The following is a 27,844-nucleotide window of genomic DNA, read 5'->3' on the forward strand; positions in this document are numbered from 1 at the left end:
CCTGCCGCCCGCCCGCCTCGCTGAGCCGTCAAGTTTGGCCGGGCGGCGATTGAGGAGGGAAGAGTGGGGGACCGGGAGCGCGGGGGTTAAAGTGGTGTGAGTGTGAGTTGCTGCCGTCGCCGCCGCCGTCGCGGGGCGGGCGTCCGTCCGTCCGACGGTCGGTCGAGGATGAACGGGGGAACTCTCTCGCAGTTTGACAGCAAGGAGCACGTTTTGAAGCTGGGCGGCAGTTTCGACCGGCAGCCCAAGTGCGGCTTCCACACGATCAGATGTGAGTGGAGTTGTTGTTGTTGTTGTTGTTGTAGGAGCAGCAGCAGCAGCGCCCCCCAGCCGTGGGAGGAGTGAAGTGCAGGGGAAGGGGGTGAAGCCCCCCAATGGGCAAGGTTGGTTGAGCAGGAGGTCCCTGGCACCATAGGGGCAGGTCCAGGTCCAGAACCAGGGGTTCACAGTCTAAGGATAAGGGGTAGGCCATTTAGGACCGAGTTGAGGAGAAACTTCTTCACCCAGAGTAGTTGTTAACCTGTGGAATTCCCTACCGCAGAGAGCTGTTCATTGGGATAGATTCAAGAGAGAGTTAGATGTGGCCCTTGCAGCTGAAGGGATCAAGGGGTATGGAGAGAAAGCACGAACGGGGTACCAAGGTGATGATCAGCCCATGATCTTATTTGAATGGCCTACTCCTGCACCTACTTTCTATGTTTCCAACCTGTTCCGTCATTCAATGAGATCACGGCTGGATCTGCCACCACCAAAGGGGGAATTTCTAATCCTGAGGGTCGTAAATCTGTGGAATTTTCTGCCCCCAGAGAGCTGTGTAAGGCTGGGCCATTGAATATATTTTAAGGCGGAGATGGATCGTTGAGCAATTTTAAGGGAATCCAGGGTTTATGGGGAGTGGGCAGGGAAGTGGAGCTGAGCCCAAGATCAGATCAGCCATTATCATCATCGTCATTGTCATAGGCAGTCCCTTGAAATTGAGGAAGACTTGCTTCCACTCCAAAAGTGAGTTCTTGGGTAACTGTACAGTCCAGTACGGGAATTACAGTCTCTGTCACAGGTGGGACAGACAGTGGTTGAAGGAAAGGGTGGGTGGGACTGGTTTGCCGCACGCTCCTTCCGCTGCCCGCGCTTACTTTCTGCGTGCTCTCGGCGACGAGACTCGAGGTGCTCAGCGCCAGGGACTCCCAGGTGTCGGTGGGGATGTTGCACTTTATCAAGGAGGTTTTGAGGGTGTCCTTGACGTGTTTCCTCTGCCCACCTGGGGCTCGCTTGCTGTGTAGGAGTTCCGAGTAGCGCGCTTGCTTTCGTAGTCTTGTGTTGGGCATGTGAACAATGTGGCCCGCCCAATGGAGCTTGTCAAGTGTGGTCAGTGCTTCGATGCTGGGGATGTTGGCCTGATAGAGAACACTGACATTGGTGCATCCATGACCTTATTGAATGGCGGAGTAGGCTCGAGGGGGGCCAAATGCATGACTACTGCTCCTATTTCTTATGTTCTTGTGTGTGTATATATATATATAGGTGTGTGTGTCAGCTAGTGGCTCAGTGCATAGCACTCTCTCGCCTCTCAATCCGAAGGTTGTGGGTTCAACTCCCACCCCCAGAGACTTTCGTGCAAAAATCCAGGCTGGCACTCTAGTGTAGGGCTGCACTGGTCGGAGGTGCCATCTTTCGGTTGAGGTGTCAAACCAAGGCCTCGTCTGCCCTCTTGGGTGGACGTAAAAGAACCCACTGCACCATTTCGAGAGAAGAGCAGGGGAATTCTCTCCGGTGCCCTGGCCAATTTTATCCCTCAATCAACATCTCTTTTTTTTTTTTCCCCCCTCCCCAAAAAAGCAGATTATTTGGTTATCACATTGCTGTTTGTGGGAGCTTGCTGAGTGCAAAATAGCTGCCGCGTTTCCTACGTGGCTAGACTCCCAGTAGTATTTCATTGGCTGTAAAGTGCTTTGGGATGTCTGGTGGTCGTGACAGGCGCTATATAAATGCAATCTTTTTTTCTTTTCGTATATCTGCATTTGGCCCAAACGCCTCAATACCTTTTTGGTTGAAAAATATCTATCAAATCTCGGATTTTAATTTAAACAATCGAGCATCAAGTGCCGTTTGCAAGAGAGTTCCAAACTGCTACCACCCTTTGTAGGAGTGGTTCCTAATCGCACTCCTGAAAGATCTGGCTCTAATTTTTAGGCTATACCCCCCTAGTCCTAGATTTTCTAACCAACAAAAATAATTTCTCTCTATCGACCCTATCTGTTCCCCTTAATATCTTGAAAACTTCGATCAGATCACCCCTTATCCTTATAAATTCTAGGGAATGCAATCCTAATTTGTTTAATCTCTCCTTGTAATTTAACCCTTGAAGTCCGGGTATCCTTCTGGTAAACCTACGCTGCACTCCTTCTAAGGCCAATATATCCTTCCTACAGTGTGGTGCCCAGAACTGCTCATTGTACTCCAGGTGTGGTCTAACCAGGGTTTTGTATAACTGCAGCATAACTTGTTTTCTAGTTCCATAGATATAAAGCCAGAATTCTGTTAGCCTTTTTGACTTGGAGAAGTGGAAGAAGTACTTTGGTACACAATAACATAAGAATTAGCAGGGGTAGGCCTTGCGGCCCCTTGAGCCTGCTCTGCCATTCAAAGAGATCATCCCCATATCCTTTGATTTCCCCAGAGTACAAAATCTGTGATTTCCCCAGAGCACAAGATCTATCCGTCTCAACCTTGAATATACCCAACGATTCAGCATCCACAGTTCTCTGAGGCAGAGAATTCCAAAGATTCACAACCCTCTGAGTGAAGAAATTCCTCCTCATCTGTGTCTTAAATGGCCGACCCCTTATCCTGAGACTCTGCCCCCTAATTCTAGACTCTCCAGCCAGGGGGAACCAACCTCTCAGCATTTACCCCCCCCCCCCCCTCAGAATCATATCATGAGATCACCTCTCATTCTTCTAAACTCCAGAGAGTATAGGGTAGGGGAGGAGGAACGAAGGTCAGGGGGAAACATTTGGATGAGAATGATGACAGAAGAATAGGGAAGGAGGTTTGAAGATCAGGGAGAAGCACTTGGATGAGGAATGGTGAAGGAAGAATAGAAAGAAGCATTTGTATGAGGAGGAGGAGGAGGCATGGAATAAGTAAGGAGGAATAAAGAAGAATGAAGGAGTTGGAGGAATGGTGATTAGGGAGAAGCACATGAGTCTGAGAAACACTCCTGTGAAGCGCCTTGAGACATTTCACTACATTAAAGGCGCTATATAAATACAAGTTGCTGTTGAAAGAGGAGGCAGGGCTTTGAGGCGAAATGGAGAGCGGAAGGAATAATGAAGAACTTGGATGAAGATTGAGCAGCAGGAACGTGGGAGCGGGACCTTTTTTTTGAGAGGAGGAATGGAGAAGAAGGAAAAGGACTTGGATAGAAAATAGATGCAGGAGTCGGCCATTTGGCCCTTCGAGCCTGCACCGCCATTCAATGAGTTCATGGCTGAACATGCAACTTCAGTACCCCATTTCTGCTTTGGAGAGGGAAAAGAGGAGGAGGACTGGAGAAGGAAGGAGGACTTGTGGGGGGAGGCAGAGTAAGAGGTAACGGAGGAATGAGGAACAGAAGGAAGGGGAAAGGAAATTAGGAGAGCACTGAGATTGTTGAGTGCATCCTGGTTTCAACTGTCCGTATCGGGTGGCTGACTCATATCCTCTGGCACTTTGTTTGCTTTAAGAATGAGTTGAGTAATTAAAATACTGGATGTACGTGCTCTACATGATTGCTCAGTGGATAAATGTAATGGGACTGACCTGCAAACAGACCAGCAGAGCTCCAAGCATGATCCTGATCTCTGCTTAGCCCATCAGATTACAAAGTGCTGTAGCACAGAGGGATCTGGGGGTTCTTGTACATGAAACGCAAAAAGTTAGTGTGCAGGTATAGCAAATAATCAGGAAGGCAAATGGAATGTTGGCCTTTATTGCAAAGGGGATGGAGTATAAAAGTAGGGAAGTCTTGCTACAACTGTACAGGGTATTGGTGAGGTCACACCTGGAGTACTGCATACAGTTTTGGTCTCTGTATTTAAGGAGGGATATACTTGCATTGGAGGCAGTTCAGAGAAGGTTCATAAGGTTGATTCCTGAGATGAAGGAGTTGTAATATGAAGAAAGGTTGGGCCTATACTCCTTGGAGTTTAGAAGAATGAGAGATGATGTTGAAACATAAGATTCTGAAGAGGCTTGACAGGGTAGATGCAGAGAGGATGTTCTCCCTCGTGGGGGAATCTAGAACTAGGGGGTACAGTCTCAGAATAAGGGACTGCCCATTTAAAACTGAGATGAGGAGGTATTTCTTCTGAGGGTTGTAAATCTATGCAATTCTCTACCCCAGAGAGCTGTGGAGGCTGGGTCATTGAATATATTTAAGGTGGAGATAGACAAATTTTTGAATGATAGGGGAGTCAAGGGTTATGGGGAGCAGGCAGGAAAGTGGAGCTGAGTCCATGATCAGATCAGCCATGATCGTATTGAATGGCGGAGCAGGCTTGAGGGGCCAAATGGCCAACTCCTGCTCCTATTTCTTATGTTCTTATCTCAGCTAGAGCAGCCATAAGGGTATTATAGTTGGGCTCAGAGCCCAGGCTTAGGGGGAGGAGTCCTTCTCCGAATGACTTGCTGTTCAGTGTGGCCTTTCAGAAAATACTCCTTGTGGCAAATGTCCTTGGGTAATTGCTGTCTTGTAACCCCCCCTTCCCCCGCTCCCGAGATCTCTGAGCTCCTCTCATTCCGCCCTCTTGAACATCCCCGATTTTAATCGCTCCATTGTTGGCAGCCCTGCCTTCAGCTGCCTCGGGCACTAAGCTCTGGAACTCCCTCCCTAAACCTCTCCGCCTCTCTCCTCCTTTTTAAGACGCTTTTTAAAAGCTATCTCTCTTTCACTAATATCTCCTTTATGTGGCTCAGTGTCAAATTGTGTTTTATAACGCGCCTGTGGAAATGCTTTGGGGCGTTTCACTACGTTAAAGGCGCTATATAAATGCAAGTTGTTGTTGTTGTAATTCAATAAGATGTACCCACTATGCTCAAAATGCTGCACAAAATTAATCCAAGTCCCCCCCACCACAAACGTCAGTCTAATGATGAATAATTGATCTAATTCAGTGATGCAGGAGCTGATAGGGACTTAACAAAAAAATGACACTGATACCTGTGGTTAGATTAGGACAAGTGGCTGTGTACTTCTCCTCTTAGGCAGTCCCTCGGAGTCGAGAATGACTTGCTTCCACACTAAATATGAGTTCTCAGGTGACTGAGACCGATGCGGGACCTACAGTCTCTGTCTCAGGTGGGGCAGACGGTGGTTGGAGGGGCGGGTGGGTGGGGAGCCCAGTTTGCTGCTCACTCCTTCCGCTGTTTGTGCTTGGCTTCTGCGTGCTCCCGACGAAGAGACTCGAGGTGTTCGGCGCCCTCCCGGATGCTCTTCCTCCACTTTGAGCGGTCTTGGGCCAGGGACTCCCAGATGTCGGTGGACTTTTTCAAGGTGGCTGTGAGGGTGTCCTTGAAGCGTTTCCTCTGCCCACCTGGGACTTGCTTGCGGTCCACCGGCAGTCTGACGATCACGTTATCCAGGATACTGTCAAATTATAGCCTTGTGGCAGAAACTGATTTTGCTCAAGTGGCTCGTTTCAAACTGGCTTCTTGTCTTATTGAATTCGGGGTGGGGGGGGCGGGGAAGAGAGAGAGAGAGAGAGAGAGTGGGGGAAATGTGCCTCCTCCAGACTGAGTTTTGCCCTCTGTGCGACTCTAGCACACGATGCCAGCTGAGGCTCGGGACTGGCTCACGCGGAGCCATGTGTCGAATCGATTTCCGGGCGAACAGGAGCTGGATCCGAGGTAGCTTCAGAGAACACGGCTCGAGGGGACTGTGGAGTCACGGGACCGTTTTCAAACTAAATTTGCCACCAAGGCACATTAGGACTCAAAAGGGAGTTAGATGTGGCCCTTACGGCTAAAGGGATCAAGGGGTATGGAGAGAAAGCAGGAATGGGATTCTGAAGTTGCATGATCAGCCATGATCATATTGGACGGTGGTGCAGGCTCGAAGGGCTGAATGGCCTACTCCTGCACCTATTTTCTATGTTTCTATTGGTCAAGTAGGTAGGTTTTAAGGAGCATCTTAAATCTGGAGAGAGAGGTGGAAAGATTTAAGAAAGAAAGACTTGGATTTATATAGCGCCTTTCACGACCAGCGGGCGTCTCAAAGTGCTTTACAGTCAATGAAGTTCTTTTGGAGTGTAGTCACTGTTGTAATGTGGGAAAGGGCGGGAATTCCAGAACTTGGGGCCTAGGCAGCTGAAGGCATGGCCACCAATGGAGCGATTTCGGGTCGGCAGGCTGTAACTAGTGGGGTGCCGCAAGTATCAGCTATTCACAATCTGTAGGAATGATTTGGATAAGGGGACCAAATGTAATATATCCAAGTTAGGTGGGAATGTAAGTTGTGAGGAAGATGCAAAGAGGCTTCAAGGGGATATAGACAGGCTAAGTGAGTGGGCAAGAACATGGCAAATGGAATATAATGTGAAGTTATCCACTTTGGTAGGAAAAATAGAGCGATTGGGAAATGTTGGAGTTCAGAGAGATCTGGGTGACCTTATACATGAATCACTGAAAGTTAACATGCAGGTACAGCAAGTAATTAAGAAAGCAAATGGTATGTTGACCTTTATTACAAGAGGATTTGAATACAAGAGTAAAGACATCTTACTGTAATTATATAGGGCCCTGGGGAGACCGCACCTGGAGTATTGTGTAAGTTTTGGTCTTGCCTAAGGAAGGATATACTTGCCATAGAAGGTGTGCAACGAAGGCTCACCAATTTGATTCCTGGGATGGGAGGATTGTCATATGAGGACACATTGAGTAGACTAGGCCGATATTCTCTAGAGTTTAGAAGAATGAGAGGAGATCTCAATGAAATATACAAAATTCACAGTCTCAGAATAAAGGGTCGACCATTTAAGACCTGAGATGAGGTTAGTGAATCTTTGGTATTCTCCACTCCAGAGAGCTGTGGATGCTGAGGCTTTGAACATAGTCAAGACTGAGATCGCTATATTTTTGGATATTAAGCGAATCAAGGGATTTGGGGACAGTGCAGGAAAATGGAGTTGAGGTAGAAGATCAGCCATGATCTCATTGAATGCTCGCAGGGCAGAATGGCCTACTCCTGCTCCTAATTCTTGTGTCTGTTGCTTAAAATCAGGGACATACAATTGGAAGAGCACAGATATCTCGGGGGGGGTGGGGGCGGGGGTGGGGGGGCGGGGGGGCGGGCGGGCGGCGGGGGGGGGGGCGGGCGGGGCAAGGCCATGGAGGGGATTGAAACCAGGATGAGAATTTTAAAATCAAGGCATTGCTGGGCCGGGAGCCAATGCAGGTCGGTGAGCACAAGGGGTGATGGGTGAACGGGACTTGGTACGAGTTAGGATAAAGGCAGCAGAGTTTTGGATGAGCTCAAGGTTATGGAGAGTGAAAGATGAGAGGCCGGCGAGGAGAACTTTGGAATAGTCAGGTCGAGAGATAACAAAGGAATGGGTGAGGGTCTCAGCAGTAGATACGGTCGGGCAAGGGTGGAGCCAGGTGATGTTACGGAGATGGAAGTAGGTGGTCTTGGTGATGCAGAGGATATGGGGTCAGAAGCTCATCTTGGGGTCAAATAAGATGCCAAAAAAGTTGCGAACGTTCTCGTTCAGCCTCGGACCTTTGCCGGAGAGAGGGATAGAGTCAGTGGCTCGAGAGCAGAGTTCGTTGCGGGGACCGAAGACGATAGTTTCGTCTTCCCAATATTTAGTTGCAGGAATTTGTTGCTCGATCCAGGACTGGATGTCGGGCAAGCAGCGTGGCCAATCAAGAGGCAGCGGAGGGGTCGATAGAGGCGGTAGTGAGGTACAGCCGACAAGGTACAGTACTTTTAGGAGTGCAGTCACTGTTGTCACGTAGGAAGTGTGCAAATAACATTTTCCGGAATGGCTCAAGGCTTTCAATGATACTTGGAAATGGACAAGTGAACTTGCAAAGTGGGAATTGAAACTTAGCAAAGTTGTGTGTGCATGCGTGTGCGTCGCATGATAAAACAGCAAGGTGGAGCCTTGGACAGCTGCAACAAGGTCAGATAACTCGGGAAGTTGATTTGAACGTAGGATCACGGAATGCAGCAGTGCAGAAATGAAGCGTTTGGCACATCAAGCTTATGTTTCTCTTCACATGTGCCCCACCCCCGAGTCCAATCCCACCCTCCCGTTTGCTCCCCACAGAACCTTTTAATATTCTTTCATCGAGCAACTTATCCAGTTCCCTGTGAATAGAATTTACAGGCTGTGCTTCAACAGAGGGGTGTGGCAGAAAATTCTACACTCAGCAACAACAAATTGCATTTATGTAGCACCTTTTTAGTGTAGTAGAGCATCCCAAGGCCCTTCACAGGAGCGATTACCAAACAAAATTTGACACCGGGCCACATAAGAAGCACCTTGAGACGTTTTACGATGTTAAAAGGTGCTATATAAATGAAAGTTGTTGTTGTTGTGATATTGGAAAAGGTAGGTTTTAAGGAGCGTCTTAAAGGGAGAGAGAGAGCTGGAGAGGTTTAGGGAGGGAATTCCAGAGCTTGGGGCCTTGGCAGTCTTGCGGGGGCAATGGGTGGGGGTAGTTGAGAAGAAGGAGGCATAGCATTAAAACTCGAGCTAGGCCTTTCCGAGGTGTCAGACAACGGATAATGGAAATCTAGAACTCTTTATAAGCGCACCCCCGCCCAAAAAAAGCTGTTGAGGCTGGGCGTCAATTGAAAATTTCAACGCCGAGATCTTTGTCGGGGAAGTGTATTAAGGGTTACAGAACCATGACGGATAGATGGAGTTAAGGTCTAGATTAGCCTTGATCTCATTGAATGGCGGAGCAGGCTCGAGGGGCCGAATGACCCGCTCCTGCTCCTATTTCTTATGTTCTTACGTTTACCTTCCTAGCAGATTTGATTTCTCCTTGTTCTTTGCTTTGTACGAACACAAAAACCTGATGGTCCGGATTTAGATACTGGTTCCGTTGTTTGTTTGCATCCTTCTGAATGAAGTACACTGGGTATTGGCCAGCCAGTTGCAGTACCTATCAGCTGCCTCTACTTGGTGGTGGTTTGCTATATAAATCTGATAGTGGGTTCCTGATGCCCCCTAGTGCCGGAACCCATGATTTCAGGCAACAAGCACAGAGTACATAAGAACATAAGAAATAGGAGCAGGAGTAGGCCATACGGCCCCTCGAGCCTGCTCCGCCATGCAAAAAGATAACGGCTGATCTGATCATGGACTCAGCTCCACTTCTAAGCCTGATCCCCATAACCCCTTATCGGTTAAGGAACTGTCTATTTCTGTCTTAAATTTATTCAATGTACCAGCTTCCACAGATCTCTGAGGCAGCGAATTCCACAGATTTACAATCCTCAGAGAGAAGAAATTTCTCCTCATCTCAATTTTAAATGGGCGGCCCCTTATTCCAAGATCATGTCCCCTAGTTCTAGTCTCCCCCATCAGTGGAAACATCCTCTCTGCATCCACCTTGTCAAGCCCCCTCATAATCTTATACATATCGATAAGATCACCGCTCATTCTTCTGAATTCCAATGAGTAGAGGCCCAATCTATTCAACCTTTCCTCAAGTCAAACCCCTCATCCCCAGAATCAATCTAGTGAACCATCTCTGAACTGCCTCCAAAGCAAGTATATCCTTTTGTAAATATGGAAACCAAAACTGCACGCAGTATTCCAGGTGTGGCCTCACCAATACCCTGTATAACTGTAGCAAGACTTCCCTGCTTTTATACTCCAACCCCTTTGCAATAAAGCCCAAGATACCATTGGCCTTCCTGATCACTTGCTGTACCTGCATCCTTTTGTGTTTCATGCACAAGTATCCCCAGGTCCCGCTGTACTGCGGCACTTTGCAATCTTTCTCCATTTAAATAATAACTTGCTCTGATTTTTTTTCTGCCAAAGTGCATGACCTCACACTTTCCAACATTATACTCCATCTGCCAAATTTTTGCCCACTCACTTAGCCTCTATATGTCCTTTTGTAGATTTTTTGTGTCCTCACACATTGCTTTTCCTCCCATCTTTGTATCGTCAGCAAACTTGGCTATGTTACACTCAGTCCCTCCTTCCAAGTCATTAATATAGATTGTAAATAGTTGGGGTCCCAGCACTGATCCCTGCAGCATCCCACTTGTTACTGGTTGCCAATGGAATGAACCATTTATCCCGACTCTGTTAGTTAGCCAATCCTCTATCCATGCTAATATATTACCCCCAAACCCGTGAAGTAACCTTTTATATGACACCTTGTCAAATGCGTTCTGGAAGTCCAAATACACCACACCCACCGGTTCCCCTTCATCCACCCTGTTCGTTCATCCTCAAAGAACTCCAGCAAAAGCATGCAAGTTATGATGAACCTGTATAAAACACTGGTTCGGCCTCAACTGGAGTATTGTGTCCAATTCTGGGCACTGCACTTTAGGAAGGATGTGAAGACCTTAGAAAGGGTGCAGAAAAGATTTACGAGAATGGTTCCAGGGATGAGGGACTTCCCTGGAACCATTCAATTACGTGGATAGACTGGAGAAGCTGGGCTTGTTCTCCTTGAAGCAGAGAAGATTGAGAGGAGATTTGATAGAGGTGTTCAAAATCATGAGGCGTCTAGTTAGAGTAGGTAGAGAGAAACTGTTCCCATTGGTAGAAGGGTTGGGAAACAGAGGACACAGATTTAAGGTGATTGGCAGAAGAACCAAAAGCGACATGAGAAACTTTTTTACGCAGCGAGTGGTTAGGATCTGGAATACGTTATCTGAGAGGGAGGTGGAGGAAGAGTCAATCATGGCTTTCAAAAGGGAGTTGGATAAGTATCTGAAGGAAAACATTTTGTAGGGCTACGGGGATAGTGGGGGGTGGGGGGGGGGGAGTGGGAATAGCTGAAGTGCTTTTGCAGAGAGCCGGCACGGGCTTGACGGGCTGAATGACCTCCTTCTGTGCTGTAACCGTTCTATGATTCTCAGCCTCTGGAGTGGGACTTCAACCTGCGGACTCGGGGCGAGAGTGCTCCTAACACAGCACAGCAAGAGGTAATTTGTCCCCTTGTGACTGTGTCTGTCAGTACGTTGCTAGAGAAATCCAAAACTAATCCCACTGCCCTGCTCTCTCCCCATAGCCCTGCAGCTTCCTTTGCTTAAATATTTGTACGGTTTTCCCTTAAAAGGCGCAGTGGTCTCTGCTTCAACCTCTGCCTGTGGCAAAGCAACAACCCTCTGCGTAAAGCGACTTCTAACCCCTCCTCGCTCTCGGTGGCCATGTTAAATCGTCACCGACTCCCCCAAGCAGAGGAAACAGACATGTACCCCACCCTCTCCCCATTCACTCTATCAAAACTCTGTGTCATTTTAAAAACAGCTTTAAAATCTTCTCTCTGGCCTACTCCTGTTCCTATAAAGACAATCAGACCCTTGATCTTGTTCAATTAGATCATGTCTGATCTGTATCTCAACTCCATCTACCCACTGTGGTTCCGAAACCCTTCATAACCTTGCCTAACAAAAATCTTATCAATCTCAGTTTTGTTATTTTCAATTGACCCCCAGACTCATCAGGTTTTTGGGGGAGAGAGTTCCAGATTCCCACTACGCTGTGTAAAGAAGTGCTTCCTGACGTCACCCCTGAACGGCCCAGCTCTAATTTTAAGGTGATGCCCCCTTGTTCTGGACTCCCCCCACCAGAGGAAATAGTTACCATAGAAATTTACAGCTCAGAAGGAGGCCATTCCGGCCCATCGTGTCCGCACCGGCCGACAAAGAGCCGGTCAGCAGCCCTGAAGGTTACATATAAACCTATGAACAATGGCGGAAAGGCAAAGAGCATCCAGCCCAACCAGTCCACCCCACACAACTGCGACACCCCTTATACTGAAACATTCTACACTCCACCCCAGCCGGAGCCATGTGATCTCTTGGGAGAGGCAAAAACCAGATTTAAAAACCCAGGCCAATTTAGGGAGAAAAAAATCTGGGTAAATTCCTCACCGACCCATCCAGCTGCTCGAAACTAGTCCAGATCACCCTGGCCGTATTCTATTCCCTGCAGTACTTACCATTATATCTGCGACAGCCAACAAAAGGTCATCCAGTCTAATCCCAATTACCAGCTCCAGGTCTGTAACCCTGCACTTCAAGTGCCCATCCAACCATCTCTTAAAAGTGGTGAGGGTTTCTGCATCCACCATTCTTCCAGGCAGCGAGTTCCAGATCCCCCACAACCCTCTGCGTCAAGAAGCCCCCCCCTCAAATCCCCTCTAAACCTTCCACAACCACCTTAAAACTATGCCCCCTCGTAATGGACCCCTCCACCAATGGAAATAGGCCCTTACTATCCACTATGTCCAGGCCCCTATCATCTCCTTTAAACATTAGATCACCACCTTCTGTGCTCTAGTGGAAATGGCCCCGATATCTTCAATCTCTCTCCATCTGGTGAGGGACTGGACAGAGTGCAGTGCCGACAGAATCGTATTCCAGCAAGGATATTGTGCCTTCGGGAGGAGAATAAAATGAGCAAATTCCTCAATTCCATCCATCTTGGAAACTGTTGCTTTGATGCTGGGAATTTGTGAGCTAAACTAAATACAGCCTAATCCTTCTGGAATATGTTACCGGCTGGTGTGGTCGGTGCTGACTCTGCAGCCTTTACGCGAGAGCTGGAGCGGTTCTTGACTGGGGCAGAGATCGGGTCATATAGAAGGTCTTTATAGAGAACACTGGGTCTGTGAGATCCCCTGGACTGGTTTCCATAGCCTGAAAGGGTCGGAGAGGAATATTCCAATATTCCTGTGTATTTTTTTTCCCTTATTGTCCCTGGCTTTTTCGCCTCTCCCGGGAAGTACAAGTAAGAAAGAAAGACTTGTATTTACATAGTGCCTTTCACGACCATTGGACGTCTCGAAGCGCTTTAGAGCCAATGAAGTACTTTTGGGGTGTAGTCACTGTTGTAATGTGGGAAACACGGCAGCCAATTTGCTCACAGCAAGCTCCCACAAACAGCAATGTGATCATGACAAGATAAGGGGTAAGCCATTTGGGACCGAGATAAGGAAAAATTTCTTTACTCAGAGAATTGTGAACCTGTGGACTTCTCTACCGCAGAAAGTTGTTGAGGCCAGTTCGTTAGATATATTCAACAGGGAGTTAGATGTGGCCCTTACGGCTAAAGGGATCAAGGGTATGGAGAGAAAGCAGGAATGGGGTACTGAAGTTGCATGATCAGCCATGATCATATTGAATGATGGTGCAAGCTCGAATGGCCTACTCCTGCACTTACTTTCTATGTTTCTATAATCTTTTTGTTATATTGATTGGGGATAAATACTGGCCCAGGACAGCGGGGATAACTCCCCTGCTCTTCTTCGAAATAACACCATGGAATCTTTTACGTCCACCTGAGCGAGCAGACGGTTTGACGTTTCATCCGAAAGACGGCACCTCCGACAGTGCAGTGCTCCCTAGATTTTTGTGCTCGAGTCCCTCGAGTGGGGACTTGAACCCACAACCTTCTGACTCAAGAGGCGAGTGTACTACCCACTGAGCCACGGCTGACACAAGGGAGAGGTGAACAGTGTTTAGTCACGATGCTGTGGCCACCATGGTGTGGAGCAGGCTCGATCGATCAGCTGGTCTTTTCCTGCCTGTCAATTTTGTATGTAATTCACCTGAAACAGAAAAATGTTCACCAGCTCAGGATCTTCCCCCCCCCCCCCCACCCCTGCAATTTCCACCACCCTCTCTTTCTCCAAATCATCATCATAGGCAGTCCCTCGCAATCGAGGAAGACTTGCTTCCACTCTAAAAGTGAGTTCTGAAGAGTCCAATCCAGGAATTACAGTCTCTGTCACAGGTGGGACAGACAGTCGTTGAAGGAAAGGGTGGGTGGGGAGTCTAGTTTGCCGCACGCTCCTTCCGCTGCCTGCGCTTGTTTTCTGCATGCTCTCGGCGACGAGACTCGAGGTGCTCAGCACCCTCCTGGATGCACTTCCTCCACTTAGGGTGGTCTTTGGCCAGGGACCCCCAGGTGTCGGTGGGGATGTTGCATTTTATCAAGGAAGCTTTCAGGGTGTCCTCTGCCCATCTTTGGCCGTGCAGGAGTTGCAAGTCGAGCATTTGCTGTGGGAGTCTTGTGTCAGGCATGTGAACAATGCGGCCCGCCCAGTGGAGCTGGTCGAGTGTGGTCAGTGCTTCGATGCTGGGGATGTTGGCCTGATTGAGGGCGCTAAATGCCCCTTTGATAAACAGGAGCACCTCTTGACCTAGACTTCCATCCTTCACATGAGCCCAGCCAGCGAGTGTTAGGAGCTATTTGACTTGGGGAGGAGCGACGTCACACAGCCGAGTCTGAGCCTGACGCCCACAGGTGCATTTTTCCTGTATGGGGAAGGGCCCAAGCCGGTTTTGCCCTTTTTTTTTTTAACCTTCACTGTTTCCAATGGCTGAAGGGTTGCTGACTCCAGAGGACACAGATTAAGGTAGTTGGCAAAAGAACCAGGGGTGACCTGAGGAAAATCTTAGCGAGTGGTTAGGGTTTGGAAGGCACCGCCTGATAGGGTGGTGGATGCAGATTCAATAGTAGCCTTCAAAAAGGAATTGGTAAGTACTTGAAGGAGACAAAAATTGCAGGGATATGGAGAAAGAGCCGGGGGATTGGGACTAACTGGATTGCTCTTCGACAGAGCCAGCGCAGACTCGATGGGCCGAATGGCCTCCTTCTGTGCTGTAATATTCTATGATTCTATGTCTATTCATCCTCAAGATTGGAGAGCCTAGTTACATCAGGCAGTGAGGTCGGCTAACATAATATAAATGGGCCAGCCGTTGAACTTGGGTTCTTCCCAATCGGCAAGGCTTCGTATCGCACCAGGCAGTCAGTGCCTATCGCCCTCTGAGCCATTTATTGTCCAGAAGGGTCGCAGTCCGATGGGGTCCTTGATCACTGTGAAATGACGCCTGCGTTTCCGTTCCAGATGATTTCAAGCCAGCATCCATCGACACGGCATGCGAAGGGGATCTCGAAGTGGGGAAAGGGGAACAAATTACAATCACATTGCCGAACATAGAGGTAAGTGCATAAAACGCATAGTGCAGCAGTCACCTGCCGAATGCAGGTATGTGTTGCCTGTTGAGAAATGGGGCACGCATCCCCAGTTGTGGCCTGGAACGATCCAGGTGCATAGAATGAAAGGGCAGCTGTAACCTTCACTTCAACTGACCACTCTTCTAGGTTGCATGTCTGCTTTTACTAACTCACAGGTCTCGGTTACAAATTATTTGCGGAAACTCAGCATTCTGGCACAGTCTGTATCACTCGGGTGCACGTATGGACGCCTGTCTCAATATACCCGACGTGGGTACGGCCTCCTGCCCATCACCCTACGTGCTGTGAGGTTTCTCATGCGATGGCGTCGAATCAATTGTCTCTTCTGCAGAAGGCTTGCATGCGGTATGGCATTGTCAGTGTTGCCCCTATGAATAAATTGTACCTTTGCAAGAAGCTCAAAACAACAGGCAGGACCAGCTTCTTTGTTGTGTCTCTCCCCAAGGTTGACGCCCAAGTATGGATCACACCCAGGTCTGAGCTTGCACAATAGGCTTGCTTAGATTGGGAAACACCCCCCCCCCCCCCCCCCCAGGCTTCATTTGATGCATAGTGTAAGGGTGCTCATCCCTTCAGTTCGGCTTCTTATGAACTGATCCCGACATTGGCATCTCACTTATTCATCTGCTGGCAGGGCGTATTAAATGTGAGTTATTAGGGCGGGGGACAGGGACAGTCACAGTCACAGGAGGTAGCTCACTCTCTTAGTGTTGGAGCTCACGTTCACATCCATCCCAGTCTAATGAGAGAATCCCTGGTTAGACCACACCTGGAGTACAGTGAGCAGTTCTGGGCACCACATCTTGGGAAGGATATATTGGCCTTGGAGGGAGTGCAGGGTAGGGTTACCAGAATGATACTGGGGCTCTAAGGGTTAAATTACAAGGAGAGATTACACAAATTAGGGTTATATTCCCTAGAATTTAGAAGATTAAGGGGCGATTTGATCAAATTATTCAAGATATTAAAGGGAACAGATAGGGTCGATTAGTGAGAAATTATTTCTGCTGGTTGGGGAGTCGAGCACTAGGGGGCATAGCCTCAAAATTGGAGCCAAAGCTTTCAGGAGTGAAGTTAGGAAACACTTCTACACGCAAAGGTTGGTCGAAGTTTGGAACTTGTTTCCGCAAACGGCAGTTAATGGGTCAGTTGTTAATTTAAATCTGAGATTGATAGATTTTTGTTAACCAAAGGCATTAAGGGATATGGGGCAAAGGATTTAGATCATGGAGCAGCTATGATCTCATTGAATGGCAGAACAGGCTCGAGGGGCTAAATGGCCTACTCCTGTACCTATAATGGTCTCCTCTTTCTGATGGCTCCAGACTTCCACACGGTGTCATCCCAGGTGAAGACATTTTGAACAGTTCTCTGTGCCTTCAGACCAGACTGAAACACTCACATTTTAATTTGATTTCAGTTTCTGGTAAAAAGTTAATTTAACCGACAAATTAACTTTTTTATTAGAAACTGAAATCAAATTAAAATTTGAGCGTTTCAGTCTGATCTGAAAGCACAGAGAACTGTCCAAAATGTCTTCACCTGGGATGACATCTTTTTAATCAAGGGGCAGTTGATTGTTCTACCCAAAATAGTTGTAGAGCTGTTGAGTGGGAGTGGCTTAGCCACTTGGGAGTTGAGCCTGTGGAGGAAGGAGCCACAAGTGCTGTCTGCCTGCCTGCAACCAGAGGGACAGTGAGACTCCGAGAGAGGAGACTTCAAATCTGAGCCCACTCGAGGGGCCATAGCAGTGGCTGGCATGGTGAATGGAAATATACCCTGTTATACGGTTAGAATTAAGGCACAAAAGGGGAAGATTTCCTCTGGTCACTTTTAACTAACGACCTGCTTTTAAATTAAAAATTCTCATCCTTGCTTTCAAATCCCTCCATGGCCTCGCCCCTCCCATCTCTATAATCTCCTCTGGCCCTACAAGCCTCTAAGATCTCTGCACTCCTCCAATTCTGGCCTCTTGCACCGGCCCAATTTTAATCGTGCGACTATTGGCGGCCGTGCCTTCAGCTGCCTGGGCCCTAAGCTCTGGAATTTCGTCCCTAAATCTCTCTTCCCTCCTTTTAAGACGCTCCTTAAAACCTACCTCTTTGACCAAGCTTTCGGTCACCTGTTCTAATTGCTCCTTATGTGGCTCGGTGTCAGATTTTGTCTTATAACGCTCCTGTGAAGCATCTTGGCACTCTTTACTACCTTTTATATAATCGACAAGTTGTTGTAAACGGAGTGAACAGGTTCCCTCAGCTTGCTGTTTCTATTAGAATTGTAAATGTGTTCTTTGATGTGACCGTTTCACTAGTGAGCCTATAGTTTCTTCCCGCTGCGCTTAGAAACGATCTGAGGAAATCTTCCTTCCCACCCTCCCCAACCCCCATTGTCGAGGCAGTGCAGAACGCTCGTGTCTAACGTGTGTTTCACTGGATAGGAATGTGTGGTCATGGAATGCCAAAACATTTTCATTCTCCAGCAGATTAACGGAAGCAAAATAAATGACTTCAAAAAAATTAAGTAGGATCAATATATTCAAAGTGCTCCATTTTAATTACGATGTCTCCACACACACATAGTATTGACATAGTCATCATCATCATAGGCAGTCCCTCCAAACGAGGATGGCTTGCTTCCACGCCAAAAAAGGATGAGTTCACAGGTGTTTCAATGAAGGACCTAATATTCCAATCCTGAACTACATCGAGAAGGGTGGAAGATTCCACACGAGATTAATGTGCAAAGTTAAAGCACATGGGATTGGGGGTAGTGTCCTGACGTGGATTGAGAACTGGTTGTCAGACAGGAAGCAAAGAGTAGGAGTAAATGGGGACTTTTCAGAATGGCAGGCAGTGACTCGTGGGGTACCGCAAGGTTCTGTGCTGGGGCCCCAGTTGTTTACATTGTACATTAATGATTTAGACGAGGGGATTAAATGTAGTATCTCCAAATTTGCGGATGACACTAAGTTGGGTGGCAGTGTGAGCTGCGAGGAGGATGCTATTAGGCTGCAGAGTGACTTGGATAGGTTAGGTGAGTGGGCAAATGCATGGCAGATGAAGTATAATGTGGATAAATGTGAGGTTATCCACTTTGGTGGTAAAAACAGAGAGACAGACTATTATCTGAATGGTGACATATTAGGAAAAGGGGAGGTGCAACGAGACCTGGGTGTCATGGTACATCAGTCATTGAAGGTTGGCATGCCGGTTAAGAAAGCAAATGGCATGTTGGCCTTCATAGCGAGGGGATTTGAGTATAGGGGCAGGGAGGTGTTGCTACAGTTATACAGGGCCTTGGTGAGGCCACACCTGGAGTATTGTGTACAGTTTTGGTCTCCTAACTTGAGGAAGGACATTCTTGCTATTCACCAGACTGATTCCCGGGATGGTGGGACTGACCTATCAAGAAAGACTGGATCAACTGGGCTTGTATTCACTGGAGTTCAGAAGAATGAGAGGGGACCTCATAGAAACATTTAAAATTCTGACGGGTTTAGACAGGTTAGGTGCAGGAAGAATGTTCCCAATGTTGGGGAAGTTCAGAACCAGGGGTCACAGTCTAAGGATAAGGGGTAAGCCATTTAGGACCGAGATGAGGAGAAACTTCTTCACCCAGAGAGTAGTGAACCTGTGGAATTCTCTACCACAGAAAGTAGTTGAGGCCAATTCACAAAATATATTCAAAAGGGAGTTAGATGAAGTCCTTACTACTAGGGGGATCAAGGGGTATGGCGAGAAAGCAGGAAGGTGGTACTGAAGTTGCATGTTCAGCCATGAACTCATTGAATGGCGGTGCAGGCTAGAAGGGCCGAATGGCCTACTCCTGCACCTATTTTCTATGTTTCTAAGATTCCTATGTGTGGATTTTTTTTAACATGTGGTGGGCATTGCACAACAGCCAGCAAACGGGCTTGACACAGCTAGGTCTTGGTCCAATGGCGAGGGTTATCCAAGACTGGAGACTAGCTCTGCTGCACGGACCTAGTGCGCGCACACATCGCGGTGCAGGCTGGGCCCGTGCTGCCCCTGGGCCCCGATCACATCCCTCCACAGTCTCTCGCCGCTCCTGCTATATATGCCCACACTCCAATCACCGACCTGACCTTGATGACGTCACTCTTCGCTGCCGCCACCCTCCTGATCCAGCTCGCGCTGCTACCTGAAGTGGCAGGCTTCCATGCCGCTCCTAGGCCTCCGCTCCTTTTATAGCCCCAACCTGCCGCTGGTGTTCTCGCGCAGGTTGGGGGCCTCCATTGTAAGCATGTTGTGAACTAGTCTAATTGTGTTTGTATTAAGTATATAACTGCACTTCAGAGGTAACTCTAGCCCTGCTCCCCACAAGCCTCCTCCCACCTTACTTTACATAGGATATACGGCACAAAAACAGGCCGCTCGGCCCAACCAGTCCATGCTCGAGTTTATATTCCACACAAGTCTCCTCCCGTCTTTCCTCATCTAAATCTATCAGCATAACCCTCTATTCCCTTCTCCCTCGTATGCTCTCTAGCCTTCCCGTAAATGCATCTATACTATTCGCTTCAACCACTCCCTGTGGCAGCAAGTTCCACATTCTCACCATTCTCTTTGGGTAAAGAGGTTTCTTCTGAATTCCCTATTGGATTTCTTCGTGACTATCTTATATTGATGGCCTCTAGTTATGCTCCTCCCCACAAGTGGAAACATTCTCCCTGTATCCACTCTATCAAAACCTTTCGTAATTTTAAAGACCTCTATTAGGTCACCCCTCAGCCGCCGCCTTTTTTCAAGAGAAAAGAGACCCAGCCTGTTCATCATTTCCTGAAATGTACACCCTCACATTTCTGGTATCATGCTTGTAAATCTTCTCCGCACCCTCTCCAGTGCCTCTATATCCTTTTTATAATATGGCGACCAGAATTGTACGCAGAACTCCAAATGGTTTATCTGATCCTATGACCATGTCATTCTGTTCCATTCTCCCTCTTGTACTTATCCCCTTAAATGCATCTGAGCAATTCGCCTACCACTCTTATCTAAGCATGTTCCAAAAGGTTTCACCTGGTGTCAAATTTTCTCTGATAATGCTCCTGTCAAGCACCTTGGGATGCTTTACTATGGTAAAGCCGCTATATAAATATAAGTTGTTGTTGCCTGAAACATCCACCTAACAGGCAGCAAAGGGTAATGGTCAATTAGTGTTTTCAGTGGTGTCTGCAGGGCCTCTGCTTTTCATGGTGTATATATCAATGATTTAGACTTGAAATGTAGGGGTCATGATTAAGCAGTTTGAAGAGGACATAAAAATTGGCCGTGTGGTTGATAGTATGTAAGAAAGCTGTCGACTGCAGGAAGGTATCAATGATCAGATGGGCAGAACAGTGCAAATGGAATTCAATCTTTAAAAATGTGAAGTAATGCATTTGGGGAGGGCTAACAAGGCAAGGGAATACACAATAAATGGTAGGATACTGAGCAGTGTAGAGGAACAAAGGGACCTAGGAGTTGCATGTCCACAGATCCCTGAAGGTAGCAGGACAGGTAGATAAGGCGGCTAAGAAGGCATACGGAATACTTGTCTTTATTAGCCGAGGCATAGAATACAAGAGCAGGGAGGTAATGCGTGAACTGTGTAAAACACTAGTTATGGCACAGCTAGAGTACTGCATGAAGTTCTGATCACCACATTACAGGAAAGACGTGATTGCACTAGAGAGGGTGCAGAGGAGATTTATGAAGATGTTGCCAGGAGTGGAGAATTTTAGCTGTGAGGAAAGATTGGATAAGTTGGTGGTGTTGTCTTGGGAACAGAGGAGGCTGAGGGGAAATTGAAGTGTATAAAATTATGAGGGGCCGAGATAGAGTGGATAGGAATGACTAATTTCCCTTAGCAGAGGGGTCAATAACCAGGGGATATAAATTTAAAGTAATTGGTAGAAGGATTAGAGGGGAGCTGAGGAGAACTTTCTTCACCCAGAGGGTGGTGGGGGTCTGGAACTCACTGCCTGAAAGGGTGGGAGAGGCAGAAACCCTCATCGCATTTCAAAAGTACTTGGATGTGCACTTGAAGTGCTGTAACTTACAGGGCTACGGACCAAGAGCTGGAAAGTGGGATTAGGCTGGATAGCTCTCTGTCAGCCGGCACGGACAGAATGGCCTCCTTCTGTGCCATAAATCTCTACGATTCTGTGCTATTGTCCCCATTTACAGGGCCCCCTACTTGTGCCATTTGCCCTTGGCATGAACTTGCCAGCAGCTTTGCTTTATGGACTGTACGAATTTAATTTTAAGGCTGGAACTCCACTGTGGTCATTGTTGCTCTAGTTGTCTGTCCTCTGCTGAGCCACGGGTACGAGTCTCCACGTCCTCTTTGTGCGGAAATGAACATTCATTGCACTCGTTCATTCCCAGATCCACAGAATTCTTTTCCACCCTCGCTCTTCCCTTCCTCCAACAACCTACAGGCTTTTGAAACCCAATCTGGGTTTGCCCAACTACTTGTCAGCTCCCCTTTTCTTTTCTGCCTTTTTCAGTTTTCATGTTCTGCTCTACCAGCCTTGGCCCCTTTGCCTTGTTTAGGATGAGAATAGGCGAGATTCCTTCCGTGATGGAGATACAGCGCCGAGGTTCAGGGAGGGAATTGCAGAGCTTGGGGCCTTGGCATCTGAAGGCACGGCGGCCGATGGCCGCACGATTAAAATCGGGGCTGCAAGAGGCCGGAATTGGAGCGGTGCCGAGATCTTGGAGACTTTTCAGATGAGACGTTAAACCGAGGCCCCGTCTGCTCTCTCAGTGGACAGCACTCTTTCGCCTCTGAGTCAGAAGGTTGTGGGTTCAAATCCCATTCCAGGGACTTGAGCACATAAACCTAGGCCGACACTCCAGTGCAGTGCTGAGGGAGCGCAGCCATGTCGGAGGGGCGGTACTGAGGGAGCGCCGCACTGTCTGAGGGGCAGTTCTGAGGGGTAGTACTGAGGGAGTGCCGCACTGTCGGAGATACCACCTTTCGGATGAGACCTTTAACCGAGACCCCGTCTGCTCTCTCAGGTGGAAGTAAAAGATCCCATGGCACTATTTCGAAGAAGAGCAGAAGTGTTATCCCCAGTGTCCTGGGGCCAATATTTATCCCTCAATCAACATAACAAAAAAGACAGATTATCCGGTCATTATCACATTGCTGTCTGTGGGAGCTTGCTGTGTGCAAATGGGCTGTTGCATTTCCCACATTGCATCAGTGACTACACTCCAAAAGTATTTCATTGACTGTTAAGCGCTTTGAGACATCCGGTAGTCGTGAAAGGCACTATATAAATGTAAGTATTTTCTTTCTTTCCCAACCTTGGTCTTTTGCCTCATTCGTCATATTTATAACTGTGTGTGTCAACCAGTCACCAAGTGTTTCGATTCACTTCACAATAGCCTGCATATCATAGAGCACAGAAGGAGGCCATTTGGTCAATCATGCCTGTGCCGGCTCTTTCAAAGCGCTATCCAATGAGTCCCACTCCCCTGCTCTTCCCCCGTAGTCCTGCGACTTTTCCTATTCAAGTATTTATCCAATTCCCTTTTGAAAGTTACTACTGAATCTGCTTCCACCGCCCTTTTCAGCCAGCGCATTCCCGATCACAACACCACATTCTTAAAGACTGGTCCCAGGGGCACAGATTTTACTTTCTTTCCAAACTGAAATGTACGACTTTACTTAAACAGGGTTCAACGCCACCCATGTCGGTGTTTAAAGGCTCAAAGAGACCTTACCTGAAGGAGTGCATTCTCATCGTAAATCACGACACCGGGGAGTATCGACTGGAGAAACTCAGCAGCAACATCACGGTGAAGAAAACCAGGTGGGTGGTACGTGGCACGTGTGTTGATGCGAGCATGCCCTCCCACTCTGTGGCATGGTACTGCTGTACAATGGGCAAGGACTAGCTTGCAACAAAAAACTTGCCTTACAATGGCTGTGGACTGCTAACAGGCATGGGAGGGGATTTGCGGCTTTGATGTTTTGGGGGTGATAATGGCGACGGGACGGTAAAGTTTGCGCCCGGGAACAGTAAGTAAGTTTGGGCAGCTGGGCCCTGAGTCAGGGGGCGCAGAGCTCAGGGAGGCGTTCTACACCGCTCTTGGGCGCTAGGATGGGAAACTCCCGAGCTAAAGAGCCGGCCTGGGAGTGCGTGGTGTGGGAGGGGGTAACCCCAAAACAAACCCCACAAAAACATTGCCGAGGTCACCACAACACAAGTCGCAAAAAGAAAAATTAAAAGAAAAGGCAACACTTATCTTAGGAGTTCGTTACTTACCTCTCTGCTGTCGGCATCGTTGGACTGCCCCAATTTCCCAGGCGGTCAGTCAATGCAAGGTGCGCTTAGGGCGGACAGATCGGGCTCAAGTTCAAACATAGAAACATAGAAAATAGATGCAGGAGTAGGCCATTCGGCCCTTCGAGCCTGCACCACCATTCTTGGCTGATCATGCAACTTCAGTACCTCTTTCCTGCTTTCTCTCCATACCCCTCGATCCTTTTAGCCGTAAGGGCCACATCTAACTCCCTTTTGAATATATCTAACGAACTGGCATCAACAACTTTCTGTAGTAGAGAATTCCACTTGCTCGCAACTCACCGAGTGAAGAAGTTTCTCCTCATCTCGGTCCTAAATGGCTTACCCCTTATCCTTAGACTGTGACCCCTGGTTCTGGACGTCCCCAACATCGGGAACATTCTTCCTGCATCCAACCTGTCCAATCCTGTCAGAATTTTATATGTTTCTAATTTTAAGGTTATGCCTTTTTGAAACATAGAAATTTACAACGCAGAAGGAGGCCATTTCGGCACATCGTGTCCCGTGCCGGCCGACAAAGAGCCACACGGCCCTCCGCCAACAGCCCTGAAGGTTACATGTAAACCTTTGAACAATGGTGGAAAGGTAAAGAGCAACCAGTCCGCCCCACACAACTGCACCGAAACATTCTGCACTCCACCCCAACCGGAGCCATGTGATCTCCTGGGAGAGGCCAAAAAAAACCAGATAAAAACTCAGGCCAATTTAGGAGGAAATAAATCTGGGAAAATTCCCGTCTGACCCATCTGGACTCTGTCACAAGAGAAAATAGTTTCTCTCTATCTACCCTATCTACTCCTTTATTCACCTTAAACTCCACAATTACATCACCCCATACCTTCTATATCCAAGGGACTACAAGCCTACTCTATGAAACCCGTCCTCATAATTTAACCCTTTTAGCCCCGGTGTCATTTTGGTGAATCTGTACTCCAAGCAATGCTCCCTCTAAGCTGCGGGTGTGCCCAGCCGCACACTAATCTGCAAGGTCGTCGTCGTCGTCGTCGTCGTCGTCGTCGTCGTCGTCGTCATCATCATCATCAACATAGGCAGTCCCTCGAAATCGAGGAAGACTTGCTTCCACTCAGAGTTCTCAGGTGGCTGTACAGTCCAATACGGGAATTACAGTCTCTGTCACAGGTGGGACAGACAGTGGTTGAAGGAAAGGGTGGGTGGGGAGTCTGGTTTGCCGCACGCTCCTTCCGCTGCCCACGCTTGCTTTCTGCATGCTCTCGGCGAGGAGACTCGAGGTGCTCAGCGCCCTCCCGGATGCTCTTCCTCCACTTAGGGCGGTCTTTGGCCAGGGACGCCCAGGTGTCAATGGGGATGTTGCACTTTATCAGGGAGGATTTGAGGATGTCTTTGAAACGTTTCCTCTATCCACCTGGGGCTCGCTTGCCGTGTAGGAGTTCCGAGTAGAGCGCTTGCTTTGGGAGTCTCGCATCGGGCATGCGAACAATGTGGCCCGCCCAGCGGAGCTGATCGAGTGTAGTCAGTGTTTCGATGCTGGGGATATTGCCCTGATCGAGCACATGGACGTTGTTGCGTCTGTCCTCCCAGGGGATTTGCAGGATCTTGCGGAGACATCGTTGGTGGTATTTCTCCAGCGATTTGAGGTGTCTGCTGTATATATGGTCTACATCAGCCATACAGGAGGGCTGGTATCACTATATCTCACGCTCTGCAAGGTACTGCGCAGGCCGCTCACAAACTTCTCCAATGACGGAGAAATGTAACGGGATCACGCGTTGAGCTAAACAAGTCGCGCACAGCAAAGACAATTTAGAGCTTTTGGGACTTTGGGACAATATATCCTTCCTGAGGTGCAATGCCCAGAACTGAATTCAGTACTCCGATAAAGAAAGAAAGACTTGCATTTATATCGTACCTTTCATGATCACTGGACGTCTCAAAACGTTTTTACAGCCGATGAAGTACTTTTTGGAGTGTCGTCACTGTTGTAATGTAGGAAACGCAGAAGCCAATTTGCATTTGAAGGCTGTTCAGAGAAGGTTCACGAGATTGATTACGGAGATGAGGGGGTTGACTTATGAAGATACGTTGAGTAGGTTGGAGTATACACATTGGAGTTCAGAAGAATGAGAGGTGAACTTATCAAAACATATAAGATAATGAGGGGGCTCGGATGCAGAGAGGATATTTCAACTCATAGGGGAAACTAAAACTAAGGGGGCATAGTCTCAGAATAAGGGGCCACCCATTTAAAACTGAGATGAGGAGGAATTTCTTCTGAGGGTTGTAAATCTGTGAAATTCTCTGCCCCAGAGAGCTATGGAGGCTGGGTCACTGAATATATTTAAGATGGAAATAGACAGATTTTGAGCGATAAGGGAGTAAAGGGTTATGGGGAGCGGGCGGGGAAGTGGAGCTGAGTCGATGTTCAGATCAGGTGTGATCTCATTGAATGGCGGAGCAGGCTCGAGGGGCCGAATGGCCTACTCTTGCTCCTGTTTCTTATGTTCTTATTAGACTGGGTGGCTCATGTGGTGAGAAAGGCAGGACAGGGCCCGTGCTTCCCGGAGCCCGGCGAGCTGTTTGTGTGCTGCTATAACGTTTTTATGATTCTATGCAGGGCGGAAGGAAGTAGCAAAGTCCAATCTCGCCTTGATCTACAGACCAATCGCCTGGGGCAGCAAATGCGTCTCATCGCCAAGCCCTCCTTTGCACCAAAGAGTTCTCCTCCAAAGGAAAAACTGTCACCGGCTTCTCAAATGGACGACATTGAGCGAGGTATGTGGTGTGATCTAAAACATTAAAAACTTAAGAATTGGGAGCAGGAGTAGGCCACTCGAGCCTGCTCCGCCATTCAATGAGATCAGGGCTGATCTTTAACCTCAACGGGAGCACGGTAGCATAGTGATTACATTACTGGATTAGTAATCCAGAGGCCTGGACAAATGGTCCTGGGGATGAGTTTAAATCCCACCACGGCAACGGGGGGGGGGGGGGGTAAACTTAAATTCAAATAGTTAAATAAATTCAGGAAGGCGGCTGGACACCGATTTTCTCAAAGGCAATTGGGGATGGGCAATAAACGTTGGCCTTGCCAGCCACGTCCACAACTCATGAATGAATAAAACAAAAATCCAATTTTCCACCCGATCCCCATATCCCTTGGTGCCAAGAAGCTAGCGATCTCTTCCTTGAATATACTCAAAGACTGAGCCTCCACAGCCCTCTATGGTAGAGAATTCGTAAGATTCACAACTCTGAGTGAAGAAATCTCTCCTCGTCTCAGTCCTAAATGGCCGACTCCTTACCCTGAGACACTCAGCATCTAACTACCCTGTCAAGCCGCCTTAAGATTTTTTTATATTTCAATAAGATGACCTCTCATTCTTCGATACTCCACACAATAAAGGCCCAGTGTACTCAATCTCTCCTCATTGGATAATCCTCTCAACCTAGGAATCAATCTGTTTTCTCTCCTCTCCAACGCACACCAACACGCGCACACCTTCTCCCTCAACAGATCCTCCTATTCTTTTCTCCCTTGTCTGCTTATCTAGCTTCCCCGATATAATTACATAATTACCATATGTAATTAGCATAATTACCATACGTAATTAGCAAAGCCCTATTCGGGCAATTCTTGACATCATCTGGCCTAGGTCTGGCTTTGTTTATTGTGCAACTAACAGACATTGATCGGATCATTGAATCTTGTCGATCAGAGGGAGGTGCAACATGCGGCCTTTCTGCAGCTTGACGGCACGGCCATCCAGAGGGAGGTGGCGCTGCCGGTGACTCCATGTTAGTTATTTTTGTCGGCCGACTGCCAGGTCAGGCCGACAATTATGGCCGCAGGTTCGGCTGGGCCGCCAACAGGCAGCCTGGCACCCCCTCTTGGATGGTCCAGCCAAAACTATCCCTGGTGGCCCAATGTTTGCCACTAAAGTGGTTGCAATGTTCGCAGAGGCTCTCCCCTTTAACTGAAGGGGAGGGACATTGTGACACGCAGCGCGATTACGTCATCAGCGCGGCACTGATGACTCTGAGCATAGGCCACTTTGACCCGCCCCCACTCCCGCCCCGATGACAAGGCCGCTTCAGCCCCGCTTCAAAAAAAAAAGGCATAAAGTGCTGATTTCTCCCGATTTGGCCGCCCATGCTTCGGGGCGGATGGAACACATCGAAAACGGTAGATGCGACATGTTTCAGGCGGTGGCAATTTCGGCCCCATGGTATTTTACTACGTTAATGTCAGAAGATAACTAGTGTGTTGTCCTTTTTACATCTCAGACCTTGGTTCAAATCCAGCCCAGTAATGTAA

At 48.1% G+C, this 27,844-nt stretch overlaps 1 protein-coding gene across 1 annotated transcript in view; it reads left to right on the forward strand.

Annotated features, from left to right (window-relative positions):
- The window catches only part of eaf2 (ELL associated factor 2), a 47,270-nt gene continuing 19,426 nt past the window's right edge, over positions 1-27,844 (forward strand). The window contains exons 1-4 of the mRNA XM_070875273.1: positions 1-271; positions 15,100-15,194; positions 22,919-23,055; positions 26,144-26,301. Coding sequence (XP_070731374.1) covers positions 169-271; positions 15,100-15,194; positions 22,919-23,055; positions 26,144-26,301 — 493 coding nt within the window. The 5' untranslated portion in view covers positions 1-168. The remainder of the gene's footprint in view (positions 272-15,099; positions 15,195-22,918; positions 23,056-26,143; positions 26,302-27,844) is intronic.

This window comes from Pristiophorus japonicus, chromosome 3 (assembly GCF_044704955.1).
Source record: "Pristiophorus japonicus isolate sPriJap1 chromosome 3, sPriJap1.hap1, whole genome shotgun sequence".
Classification (NCBI taxonomy): Eukaryota; Metazoa; Chordata; class Chondrichthyes; family Pristiophoridae; genus Pristiophorus; species Pristiophorus japonicus.